Raw genomic sequence first — 14,116 nt, forward strand, 5'->3', positions numbered from 1 at the left:
GCCGGTGTTTCCCGACACGAGACGAGCGACTCCGAGCGGAGCCCGACGTATTCTCAGCATCTCCCAAATGTTAAGCCCCTGTCGCCGAGCGCCGTTACTGAGGGGGCGAGGTTGGGAGGGAGACGACGAGAGAGAAAACCGGACACGTCCACGCGTCTTTTCACCTCCGACCACAGACGAGCGACCAGCTGCAGGTAGGTGAGCTCCTCTGCGCGCATTTTTCTGCGCTTGCCGTGCGTGTGCGGTTATATGCGTCCTACATTTTGGTCCGTGCGCGATGGGTTAAATTCTGCAGTTTTCTGGGGGATGCGCTCATCGGCTGTCCCGGGGGTGACGGATTAGACCCGGAGCTGTGAGGCTGGTCACCACCTAACATCTCTGACCACCAGGTGTTGAAATTCGGATCGTCGTTCTGACTAAGCAGTCCCGGGATAGACATGAGATTTATTCATTATCAGCCTCCTGCTGGGATTCAAGCGCTCCAAAATCTAGAACAGTTGTGTTTTATTCCATGAAAGATGATGTCGGATGATTTTTTTATTTTTTTACTGGACGTGTAAACAGCTTGAAATAAACACTTAACCTCTTGTGCAGTAATATAGTAGTCCATCTTAATTGAAAAGATTACAAAAAAATTATTCTCACTTTCATTACTACTAATGACATCGTTATATTGTGTGTTATTATGCTGTTTTATTCTATTAGAGCTATTATCTCGTCATATAATGCTGTTAACTGGTCCAAAAAAGAGCCTAATAGCATCCATTATCTGACAGGAGGCTCCAGCCTGGAGGCTCTCAGGCTGTGTTGTCTCCCACCTGCAGTGCTGCTCAGACTGTAGGACCAGAGCTGCATAGAGGCCCAGACACACAGCAGCAAATGTCTTTACTAAAACCTCATCTTCGTCAAGAAACAAATCTAAAGCCATCTGGGCTTTGATGACATTGTCAATAATGCACACGACCCGTCCACCTCCCTTTCCTCCCTCTTGGGTCACTGATGTTTAAGAATGAGACGGATGCAGCCAGTACGCTGCAGATGTGTCCTATCCTTTCGTTCACCGCAGCCAGCATGGAGGGAAATGCTACGGGCTTCATGCCAAAGATTAAACTTTCAAATTTGTAGTCGTATTTCATTTAAATGCATTTGTTGGGACATATTTGGGATCCTACGGGTGGAAATCTGAAGAGTTTTCATTACTTTGCACCTAAAGTAAACACTGATCCATTTTCTTCTGTGTCACTTCTTGCAGCTCTTCTTTTTTTCATGTTGTTTCATGATTTATAAATACCTGGTGCTGTGAGAACAATGCAGTATGTGCATGTGTGTTTGGAGCGTACTTCCAGCATACTTAAGATTTAATGAAGAGCCACCTTTCCTTATTGCTTGTGCGAAGAGAAACAGTGAAAATGAAAGGGAAATGATGATGTGTAAAGACAGGGATTGCTTTGTGTGGTCCCCACATCTGCTGTGATTTCCGCCTCTTTAAAGCCTGCGGACAAAGACCTATCTGTCCTTCCAGTAAGCAAGTCTGGATTTAGAGGGGGCACTGACACGGGCTTTGATTTCAGAGTGGGATGCGGTGGCTTGAGTTATATAATAGAGTGAAAGATACCCTTAGAGAAACATGCATAAAGAGGGTAAATGAAAGTGATTCGACAATAGGAAGTGATCTATTCAAGTTAAAATGAATCCTGCTGAGAAGAAAAAAATGTGCAAAGAAAATGTAAAGATGCTGTCAATCAGGAAATGAAGGAAGGAGTAGACCTTGACAGGCAGACTTGAGCAGGATTGTAATGTTGATAGTAACACCTGAAGATGTGAGAATGGTGACAGAAGTAACAAGAGAAAAGAGAAGGAAGGAGGTGGAGAATCCAACAAAGAATGAATGGATGAAGCTAACTTCAGAGGAGAAAGTGAGGGAAGAACAGCTTGTTAATGTTTTTCAACCCAATGGACGTGTTGTGAACATAATACTACATATTTTCATGTGTTTGCATGTCTCTGCTCAGTAAATCGGTCCATGAAGGAGCCTCAAATGCTTACAATTATAAAGAAATGCAGGAGAATTTTTAGATTTCTTGCTCCTCAGATCTGGCATAGAAACACCAGATTGTCTGTGATGACTCCCCAAGGCCTATTGCCATGACAGATGGACACAGTTAACTTTTTTCTTCAGAGCCAGCAACTCATTCATCTCAGGTCACAGTATTGATTTTACCTTTTCAGCTGTATTTTTTGATCAATGGATAATATTATGACCTTAAGCTAGGGTTCAAAACCGGGAGAGGAAGGCAAAAATTTCCTGAAACAAGGACACGAACTGCAGTCAGAAGTCAAGTATAATTTGACTTACATGGATTAACGTGCCAAACAACACTAATGGCTTATTTGTCAAGGGACCCTGTTCAGTGTGACGCAGCACTGTTCCGTATTTTGTTTCAAATGCAATAAAATCAGTGGGCTTTTAGGCGTTCTGCCCAGAGTGTGACACGCAGATGGAACTAATACAATACAGAGGATTGTGTGAGGCCTTTTGTGGAACAGCAACTTTAGTTGTCAGATTATGATGCTGTGAAATGATTTTCACCAAACAAACAGGAAAAGAGGCTGCTCTCTTGTTAAGCATATGTTCATGTAAGACAAACTCAAATACAGAGAGGTGGTAGAAACACAGAACTCACACACAAGCTGACTATGACTTCATATAGAATGATGTCTCTTATTTGCAATGAGATTTTTGGAACATTTAACGGTTATTAGCTGCATCCAAATGTGATTGTGAGCACTGCAGATGTTTCCTCCCAGAGCCCTCCTGGGCTTTGTAAATGGAAATGGCAGAAAAACCTCTTTTGCGCAACCTCTCTAAATGTTTTGCCACATATGCTTGGATATAGCCGAAGGCAGTTCACAATGATAATACTGTCAGTGCTGCCATTCATCAGCGTTCTTCTCAGAAAAGGTGCAAAAATAGGTTCGCCTTGCAGATCCTGTCATCCAGATCACTTCCTGCTGGATATTCTGCGGTTTTATCTCTATATAACTCACAGTTAGATATATAAATTATCCACATTATCGATCTACAATCCTTTACAGCCACCCAAAGGCAGGTGTTCCCTTTAAAAAAATGCTCTTAAAAGGGAATGGACTTTAAGATGTAAACGCCTGCTGGCGATCTCAACATTGATCTCAGGTATTCTATTAAGTTACAAAAATATTATGAAAGTTGCACCACAGACTATTTCATATTTTATATCTGAATTCCAAGAACTGTCAAGACACAGCAGATAAATTTTTCGATGTAGAGATTGCATGATTTTGTCCATGTATTTATTGCCTTTTTTTTATTTTTGTTTTATTTTTGTGATATTTAATACCCTAAAGGAATTCATAATGCAATAAGAAGAGAAAAAGAAAAGACTATTTTACTTTAAAGTATTTTATGTTGTTATACGGTTACTTAATGAATACATTTGTATAGCATGTACAGTGTAGTCTGGACGGCATGCCTCTTGGCTTCAGTGCCGTCTGACTGGGAGCACTGCAGGTGTTTCCTCTATTTTCACCTCCTGTGCTTTCAAAATGAAGTCCCAGCCTGTTGATGTCTCTGATGTCTCTTCATAGACTAAAGCCAATCCCATCATTAATATTCCCTCAGTGCTGTAGTTGGGATTCGTGTCGGAGAACCTCACAGATGCTTGTAAAAATCTCACATTCTTAATGTTTCCGGTGTGTCATGAGTGAAGACTTTCATTAAACTTTAAAGACAGTTTAATTTCCTGCTGTAAAAAAGATTCACTTACTTATTGATTTTTTTTAAATAAGAGAGTGTTTCAGGTTTTAATGTGTGAAATATTTTACTCTTACAACACATGAGATCACCGAATGAAGGAGCCTGTGTCAGTTTATTCTCACTTAGTTTCTCACAATTGATGAACATATGAGCTGATTACATTTTGGGGTTGATCTCACTTAAGATTTGAACCATGAGGTCATAATTGTATATTTATCACCATTGAAACAAACAGCAACAGTGGTAATACATAAACTCTCATCTTATCTTACCTTTTAATATGACAAACAAGTGATAATTCAAATCAAATTCAAATTAACCTGCAAATCACCAAAAGACATGGTCAGGATCTGCAAGGTTGAATGTTTTTACAGTCTTGTGTTTCTAGGTGGATGACTCAGTTATCATGCGGTGTTATCATCCAGGTGATGATGTCATACACTAGTTTTCATGAGAATAAGCACGGATCTTTCATCTGCATGTGTAAAAAAAAATAAAACAAGACTGCAAAAGGAATCACACACATTCAAGTGAAGATAATTCTTTGCTTATTATGTTGGCCTTTTGATATTAATATTTTGCTTTGTGTCTCTCGGCACAGACGAATAAGCCATGATGGCAACAATCAGCGTGATTGCATTCAGCCTTCTGCTCACCACAGGTGAGTTCCTCAAGACACTTTATTACGTTTAGTTATTGCAAAGAGTTATGATATCAGAAAGGACACTTTTAATATGAATTTTTTTTCTTTCTTTTTTGTTTACAGCTCTTTCTGCCCCTGTGAAAAGTAAGCCTTGATGATCTAGTGCGTCACAGAGTGGACTCATGAAATATCAAATATATATGTGAATATGTAACAAATGTGTCGATGCTTCTTCCTTCCTCTACCCGTGGTCACCCTCCAGCCAATGAGCAGTCCATGACCTTGTTCCATGGGGAGGATTTCCACATCTTTCTGCCCTCGCTCATGTTTGAGATCACCTTTCGGAACAGGTCTTCTCCACGGTCGCCAGATGTGGTCCTGATGAGGGACGGCATCGTGTTCAACGGTCGCGCCAAACTCAACCGCTACCTCAGCCATCTGGTCATAGATGCTGTGGGTGAGGGAGATGAGGGTCTGTACACCGTGAAGAACTCAGACAACCCTGAGGACATCAGACACATCACGCTTATAGTTCGAGGTACTGGATGCAATGAGTGTATGGCACATGAGGACTGGTAATTTACTATAGTCTAACCTCCTATTTTACTCTCCTAGGAAGAATTTAAAATCATCTGGAGTTTATTATTATTTGCACTAAATTCCATTTCTAATGACTTCATCTAATCCTAATCCTACATTGTTACTTTACAAGTTTAACAGCATTATATTTGTTTGATAATGGCATTATAAATTGTGTTTTATAAACTAAAATGAGATATAAATATGCATGTTTCTGTTTGAAGAGAAGATTTACTTTGCTGCAAACTCTTAACTTCTTCAAACATTCAATGTTGAGTTTGAAGTAAAGCAGCAACTATCATCATTTATTTTTGTTATCAGTTAATCTTCCTGGATGACATCAGAGTCGCCGCCTCAAGGTGAAGAAGAAGCTTCTTTCTCCTGCTTTAATCATGCGGTCAGCAGCAGAACAAACCTTTCAGTAACACATCCTGTTGGTTCAAAGTGTTTGCTTTGAACTATTAATTCTGATTCTGACTAGATTAGACACGAAGCCTCACACACACAGAAACTTGAGAGACGGATGGAGTGATTTAAACATCCAGAAGGAGGAGTGGGCTCAATCCCAGCATGGATAAAGGCAACTGTAGTGTTGCGATATGTGGATATGGGGGGAGTAATGTGCTGTGATGTCTGTGTCGAGAGCATGCTGGAGCTGCCAGCCAGTAATTATGCAGCTTATTATACACCAACCCACTCCTCTTTCCTTTCCTCCCTACTGTTTTCCTGTCTTTATCTTGTCTTTACCGTCTTTCTTTCTGTAGTTCTGTCCCTACCCTTTCATTTCTTTGCCCATACATTGCTAGATCAGTTCTCTTTCTCTTCAATCTGCCCCCCCCTCTTTGTCACATTTTTCTTCATCTTCCTCTCTTAACCTCATTCTTTCTCCATCTCTTTTCCTCTCACATGCTTTCTTTTTCTCTCGTATTGGTCCTTTCTGTCACTGAAACCTTTATCTGTACTCATTATTACTTCATTCCTTTCCATTTCTGGCTGGTTTTATTGCTTTGAGTCCTTTTCCTCAAGAATAAACACTTTACCTCCCTGTTTTTTACTGTCTAGACTGCTCCCATGAGCAGATCATTAAATATGGAGAAAACTACCACATTCCATTGTTAGGAGTGACTCCTCCTATCACCCTGGAGTACAAGCCCAGTGCTGTGGAGGCCAACCAGACATCCAGGTAGAGTCAGCAAAATCACACGGATATTTAATCGCAATCCAATCGAAAAGTTGAGGAAAGTTTACACTTTTTGACTCCTGCAGACCTGCTCTGGTGCTGCTGACCATGACAGGGACGTCCATTGAGGGCTACCAGGGCCGAATCAGCGTCACTGACCGTCATGTGACCCTCAGTGATGTCACCGGTGCCGATGAGGGCAGTTACACCGTCAGTGATTTCAAAGGTGCCGTCCGAAGGAAAGTGTGTCTCAATGTCAGAGGTGAGACAGGTTGTATATTCTTTCCTCTTCCATGCTTCACCTGTTTTAATTGACCAGCAGCACCTTCCATCAGGATGTTGTCGTTTCCATCCCAGTTGTAACGCTCCTTTTGTCGGCCATAATGGCTTTTTAAAGACCCAAACGTTAATGGACTCCAACAGGCTAATGCATTTTATATGATCAGCGGTGGAAAAAAAGCATCGTATTTATTTCATGTCCGTCGTCCACCTCTGTCTGTTTTAGAGCACCAGAACTTTGTGACCCTACCATATGGTAAAAGACTGAAGATCAACCTGATACTCAACAGCACCTTGGTTCACCTCTACTATATGTCTGATAATGACCCCAAATCCCACCTGCTGCTGGACAGAGGAGAATTCACCAGTGTAAATGGAGCATCTTATTTTTCCCACCACTATTGTGATAATTTTTTTGCCTGCATTTTACAACAGAGACAGAAAATAAATATCAAAAGAACGACTTTATTTTGTACTGCATATTGTATGTGTTAGAAAAAGCACATGTGATATGACCATTAATAGCTAATATACTTTTTTGTCTACAAACCTAATACCAGGATGGTCTGACAGTATTTGATAGCAGTTGGTCACACTGTCTGAAATAAGGAGCGCCCAGACAGACGTCACAAATATTTGATTTGCTTTTTCATAATATAAAATTACCTAGAGGTAAACCAGCAGCAATGATTTATGAACATTACCAATCAAAGTTTGGACAGTGTCAAATGGATATAAAAACATTATATTTGATTTCTTCCTTTGATCAGATTTAAAGTGGATTGCAAGATGTAATGAGATCTGGAGGGCACTTACACACAGTGTAACATGGAATAATACTTAGTACACTAATGTGTCCTTAATAATTAAAGACAAAATACAGATATTCACATTTATCAACAACACAGTTATCTCCGTTATTCACCAACTTTGCTCCAGTATGTTTCCATAAGTTATCATCAAATGAAAGCAGTTGTTAGTTATTATGTGTTTTGTTTTAAATTGTATCTATTTATATTCTATTTGTATTCCTCGGTTTTTCAGTTATTTCTGTTTTTTTTTCCTTCGAGGCGGTGACTGAACTGGGTCTGGAGAATCGCCTCTCCGTTGATGGATCACTGGTTTTCCTGGATGAGGTCAAGCGTTCGGATGCAGGCCAGTTCAAAGTTACCGACCTCCAGAATTTCACAGTGTCCCGCATCCACCTGGAAGTACAACGTAAGAATGGGAGTGGGGCTGAAAAGGAATTGTTGAACCCCGTCTCCCTTTTCTTCTATCAAACTCCTCTCTTTTCACTTCTTTGTTAATTCAATGGAATCTGAGCAATTCAATGAAAGGTCAGTTGAATTATCGACTATCCCAATCCTGTCCTTCTTTCCATTTCCCCCCGTTGCTTCCTTGCAGCCTACAAGCTGGAGACACTCTATGTGGCCATCATTGCCCTTTTGGGCCTACTGGTTTTCCTTCTGTTGGTTTGTCTGCTGTCCTGCTTGATCAGAATAAAGAAGAGAGCCAAGAGGGCTGCTGCCCTGGAGAAGATCGCCAAAAATGCCGGCAAAGATGATGAGGGAGAGGCTTTCAGACAGGTTGGAGGGACAGCTGACAATGTGGAGATGATGATGATGTTGATGATGATGATGATGATGATGTTCTAATATTTTATATGTATACAATCAATGACTGTTTGGTGTGCCTTTTCACAGGTGGTGAAGAATATCACCAAACTCAGTGAGGAATCCAAGCATTCCCAGGCAGACACTACAGAGAAATCTCAGAGCACCGAGGTTGACATTAAAGTAAGGATATGTGATATTTCTTTGCTTTAGGCAGACTCTCTGTTAGGTTTTAATGACGTCTCCATTTTTATGCTGTTCTCTGCGTTCAGAAAGCTGCAGCTTATTCAGAACGATGCTACTTGACTCCCCTCTAAGATCGACAAAGCGGATCACGTCAGTCCAGGTCTCAGGTCTTTGCAGTGGTTTCCTGTGTGAAAAGCAAATCATTTTTTATGATGCTAATATTAGTTGATGAAGCTCTGAATGGTTTAGGGCCAAAACACATTTCCGATCTCCTGCTATGTCATGAACCCTTCTCAGGTCTTTTGGGACAGGTCTGTTCAATTTCTCTCAAGTGAAAACTAAAGAAGCAACATTTTGCAGAACTCCCAGAAAACCTGTTCCAATCCTCAGTTATTTTAAATCTTTTTAAACTTCTGCTTGCCTCTGCTTTTTATGAAATAAAATTTGAAACTGTTGATTCCCGTATTGCCCTGCACTGTAGTTGAATTTTGACTTTTATTCTTCTGTTTTATTCAATTGTAGCCTCCTGACAGCCTGCATTGTATTGACTCCTTTTACAACTTGGTTAAATGTTATCTTTATATTTCCTTGTATGTCTTTTATGTCTTTTTTTATCGTTTTTACGTCATCTGTGAACCTATTGATTTGTCTTGGTGAAATGTGCCATACAAACACACTTTGTTGTCTGTTGAAGGGTCTGGAGGTTTCCTCTAAAGAAGTTGGGATCAACAATCTAGAGACCAGTGACTCTGGCGTTGGCTTTAACACCGCCCTCCCACTGGACACTGACACTGATGCCCCCGATCAAATGTCCGAGTCTGCAGCTGTAACTGTCTCTGTTGCCCCTGAGACCAAATCAAGTCCTCCAACTGTTGCCGAGTCACAGCCAAGTGCTCCACCTACTGCAGAAATGAAGCCCAGTCCTGTAGCCGACACTAAACTATCCCCAGTACCTGAGACCAAGACGATTCCTGAACAGCCAGAGAAAGCAAAGATGGACGTGTCCAAACCAGCAGATGTTAAGCTTAGCCCAGCCCCGAGTCCTGAGCCCAGAGCTAGTCTGACTACAGCTGATCCAAAGCCTGCATCCAGTCCAAACCCAGAGCCTAAATCAACTGCTCCTAAAGCCACCACTGCAGCACCTGGAGCTAAGAGCGCCCTGACTCCCACACCTGAGCCCCCCAAACCGACCACACCAGAACCGATAACCAACGGTACACCTGAGCCAGGCAAGCCAAGCCCGGATCACACTGATGTTATTGGAGTCTCTCCTAAAGCGGCCGCACCCAAAACCCCTGATGTAGAATTGAAGTCTAGCGGTGCTGCACTGGAGGCCAAGAAAGATGGTGTTGTTGCTGAGGATTCAACAACCACCACTTGAGAACTGCTCTGGTAAAAAATTCAAGGGAAGCCCCGCCGATTTTCTCCACCAACCACCACTGTAGACAATTGAACATCTCCTAGCAGTTTATGAAGACACCCGTGAACCTGGGGCAAGGATTTTAGCTTTGTGTCAGTCGTCTGAACATATTAATTTGATTATTGTATCTCACTTGTCTATAACACGACCTTTAAGACTTTACAGTTGTAAAAGAAACTACACTTTACAAATATGGCTAATTTTTTGATAAATTAATCATAAACTGGTCAGAATGCACATTAAGACCTTTGAATAGTTTACAAATTAAACATAAGGTCTTCTCTAACACAATGATGTCCTTACAACTGTTTACAACAATTGAATCAAAAACTTTCTCAGTAGGCAGAAGGAGTAGGATTTGTTGCTTGCAGTGTGTGACCACAACATTTGATATTGACCCTCCTCAGCTCGATAGCTCCTCTTGGACGTACTCTGACAATCTGGCACCAGGATGCTATGCTTGGAGAGACTGCTGCATTCAGTTCCTTCTTGCTGGTATGGATTGGGGGTTGTACAGTCACTGCCCAAAGTTTAACTTTCAGAAACATCACAAATAGAGCCAAACAGGAAGATACACGTCGAGGGCAGGCAAATTTTAGAGATAGACACCATATACTTCTGTTGGTCTACAAGTATTCTTTATGAATAATGTTTATTTTTTTAAGTAGACTATCTTGATTATTAGAAAAGCTATCATAATTTTGAATTTACGTAATCACATTTCCCATCTGACTTCTTGTTTCCTTGTCAGCACGTGGATAAACAAGATAAATTGCATGAGAAATTTTTGGTCAAACCTACTAAATCCTATAATGATGGTCTTTGGTTTGGACACAAAATCACTAAAAAGAATTGTTTGAATTTTGTACATATCTTAAACGCAGCTGTTAAACACAGAAACATGTAAATCACATTATCCCGTATGTACTGTATATATATATATATAAATAATACTTTGCATAGTTTAAACCACACAAGATATACTAAAAATACTAACACTGCTATTTAAGGACTGTGAGATGAGATTTAGACTCCTGGTAGATATGTTAGATTAAAATGTGTTTTGCACATGCCAAAAAAAAAAAAAAAAAAAAAAAGCAAACATGACAAAAAAAACATATTTCCTGAAGTGTGTTAGGAAGCTTATGTCAGCAGCACCTCTAGACACTTCATGCCCCACCATGTCCCAGCTGTATGTTGGGGTTTCCGACAAACGCCAGCCTGATTGAAAGGGTCTCTGTTTTGACTTCCATTTCTTCGCTGATCATCCCTTGTCTTTCATTCATTCTGTCATTCATTTTCTTTTGTAGCTTCTAAAAATTGAAAGCATTTGAAACAAATTAAGAATCCTTTTTGAGGGCCTATTGCGCTCTAAAAGCCTTAAGCATATGCCTAGAATGCTCCATGGCTCCAGAATCCTCCCTGGGGCCTTTATGGATGCCTGTCTGCCGTTTGTCCAGAGGTGACCCATTAGTGTGGAGATACAGGGATGTTCGGGGGGCAGATACATTTAATAATAATTGCTTTAATAATCTCTACCTCATGTTTTAACGAACATTAGGATGACAGTTTTGGTTTGGTGCGTTGAAATCAACAAAAATCATTTTGGAATTTGGAGAGAAGCTCAAAGTGACAGCCATAAAAATTTAGTCAAACGTTTGGTGAATTGTAGTTTATATTAGATAGATCCATTTGCAACCAAATGGCCTTTCTTGGTAGTTTTTCTGCTTGATAAATTTTTCTTATACATCTTAAACAGTTGATAGATCAGCATTTGAAAAAGCCTTATAAACAACATGGGTTTAGATGCCAGAGTTGATACAAATATCAGTAAATTCTATGTATGAACTAAAACAAATTAAAAAAAATCATAGGGGCTTCATTCGTGAGTTAACAGCGTACATTACACATGGACAATGTCATTACAAATAAGGCTAAATCCTACAAGACACTGAATATGCCTAATTTGTAGCCTGGATTTCTTGGTGAATCATAAACTCATATTTCAATACTAAAAATTTTCTTCATACATGTATACACAAACCCAACACACACATTCCAGCCTTGTAAATATTGCATGTTAAATCCTTTAAGCCTGAATGTTTAAATGAACTGAATGGTTGTATTATGCTGAATTATCAATAAGTAACAAGTTGAATTTCTCACAAACATTAAATCCAGAGTATAAAATATATATACGCATACATTACTGTATACTCAAAAGACTGATATTCACAAACGTCTTGAACTAAACACCTGAATATTTTAAAGAATCCATCCGTCATGATTATATTAGACTATATTTTATATCCGTTATCTGCTGTTAATACCATTACAACCTAATAAAACTCACATCACACAGTGTCTGTCACAGTCTTTGTATGTATTGAAATGTTTAACCTATGCCACCTAAAGCAATGATGTCAGCATGCACATGACTCATCCTGCTAACGGTCCTTTATTGTCTCTGGTGTGTCTGTGTGTGTGTGAGCAGATGAGTGATGTTTTATTATGGGCATCATTGTGCATTTGGAACTTGTGTGTGTATGCTAAGGATGCGTATAATGTCTGAGGATGGATGATTTATGGTTTAAAGTGTGTGTGTGCTGTCGATGCGTAGGCAGTTTGTACAGAATGAAAAAAAAACCTCCTGTACGTGTGCTTCTCCGTCTGTTGTGAGTATGGTATTCATGTGCCTGCTTCAATCATCGTGCAATGTGAAGAAAACAAGTGCTGTGTTCCAAGTTATTTGTGTGGATGTGTTTAAAGCCACAAAATATTGTAAATGATATTGTAACTTTGAGATAGTTCTGTGACGCTCATCTTTGTTTAGTGCCTAAAACATATATCAGATAATTGGTCTGTGTTGCATCATGAGCCGACACTCCTTATGGCACCTTTTTCTTGATAAGTAGGGTATTCACAGATGTCAAAAGCTGTTTGCACACCCACCTGAATGAAACGATGCCCCCGACTGGCCTGCGATGTGTTAACAAGAAGGTGATATGTGAGGGATGAGAGGAAGTCCTCTCCAAATGACTGTGATTAGCATAAGGGATGCAGGTCCTGCTGTATTTGCAGGAATCTGTGTTCAACAATTATAGTTCAAGGCACAGTATGTTGAATGTGACTCAGTTTGTGATAGCAGGAGATGAATAACAATGTAAAACATTATTTTGGTCCATCACCATATCAGTGCTTGTATATTGTTAAAGATATTATAATTCCAAGCCAGTCAGAGTGAGCCGGGCTGTGATCGTGAGGAGCAGATAGTGTGAGGTGGGCAGGAGAAGAAATTGGTTCAGCATTACCAGCATCTTGAGGATAGCTTCGCATAGTGGGATTGCAGTTATTACATCAAACTGGTGCCAGAGGGATTTTGGTTTCATACCCACCAGTGATAATCCAGTAATAGAAACCACATCTTTTAATTCCACTGGCACCTCTTGCACTATGTTAGTTGTCTCTGCCCTGAACCTCACTGTTTACTTCTGCTGTTCTGGCCTTGGTGTAGTGTGACATGTTAATTCTGTACACTTCACACTGATGTTTTGTAAAGGTAATTTTGTTTTCTTTATTTCATGTTTCAAGGAATACTAAGAATAAACACGCAATGATGAAATTGTCTGTCTTGTTGTCTTTCTTTTCTTATTCTTGGTGAATGAACGCGGTGACAGACAGGCCTGTCGCGGAGCTGTCCATCCCGCTTAGCGAGTCACCTCACGCATTGTCACCTGTCATTTGTCTTCAGTGTCTCGCCTCACTTCCTCAGCCGTAAGCTATAAGCACCATCACTTCGACTGCCTTGTTTTGGGCTTCCAGAACATTATTACTAGGATGTATCTTGGTAAAGCAGTCATTTTATAAACCCAGCAAAGGCACCTTCAAGATCCCTTATGGCAAATCACCGCCTCCATGTTGTGTTTTCCTGCCCTCTTATGAACTGACAGACCATCAGCTCAGGCTTTATTGAAAGCATCACATTTCAACACATTTATGTTTGAATGTAGAGATGAAGACAGACAGCATGGGCAAAATAGGAAGAGGGGAGGACTAAGTGATGAATGGTAGAAAGTAAACCTTGTTGACATGTGACACTGAGGATTATTGAGAGGGATCGATGTGGAGAAATGGCAGGAAATATTGAGCCTGCAAGTAAACAAGATCAATGAGATGTAGGGGAAAGAGAATGGGAACAGTTAATCTGCTGAAAATGCATTTGACTTTTTATGGTTGAAAAAAACTGTAATTAGTTAGAATTAATTTAATGACAAAAGTATGAAAGCTGCTGGAATCCATTAAACTGTCTGTTCCCATAACTGCAAACTTGATTTTGATGTGTAAAACCAGGCCACTGTTTATCCAATCGATGTCTATCAAATTAAACAAGTAGTGATAATGACACACAGAACAGCTAACAGCT

At 40.2% G+C, this 14,116-nt stretch overlaps 1 protein-coding gene across 2 annotated transcripts; it reads left to right on the forward strand.

The window, feature by feature from the left end:
* Nucleotides 1-24: 24 nt before the first annotated feature.
* On the forward strand, nt 25-13,315 carry si:dkeyp-77h1.4 (uncharacterized). 2 transcript variants are annotated; one of them, XM_068324453.1, is made up of 11 exons: nt 25-198; nt 4,395-4,454; nt 4,560-4,580; nt 4,699-4,974; nt 6,078-6,198; nt 6,282-6,457; nt 6,701-6,843; nt 7,545-7,692; nt 7,879-8,060; nt 8,178-8,270; nt 8,968-13,315. In XM_068324453.1, the coding sequence occupies exons 2-11, from the start codon at nt 4,406-4,408 to the stop codon at nt 9,652-9,654; spliced, it is 1,896 nt and encodes a 631-aa protein (XP_068180554.1). In that variant the 5' UTR covers nt 25-198; nt 4,395-4,405; the 3' UTR covers nt 9,655-13,315. The 2 variants fall into 2 exon arrangements, with proteins under 2 accessions (XP_068180554.1, XP_068180553.1); XM_068324452.1 differs by having other exon boundaries at nt 25-194.
* Nucleotides 13,316-14,116: the final 801 nt, after the last annotated feature.

The sequence above is a fragment of the Antennarius striatus genome, chromosome 9, assembly GCF_040054535.1.
Source record: "Antennarius striatus isolate MH-2024 chromosome 9, ASM4005453v1, whole genome shotgun sequence".
Classification (NCBI taxonomy): Eukaryota; Metazoa; Chordata; class Actinopteri; order Lophiiformes; family Antennariidae; genus Antennarius; species Antennarius striatus.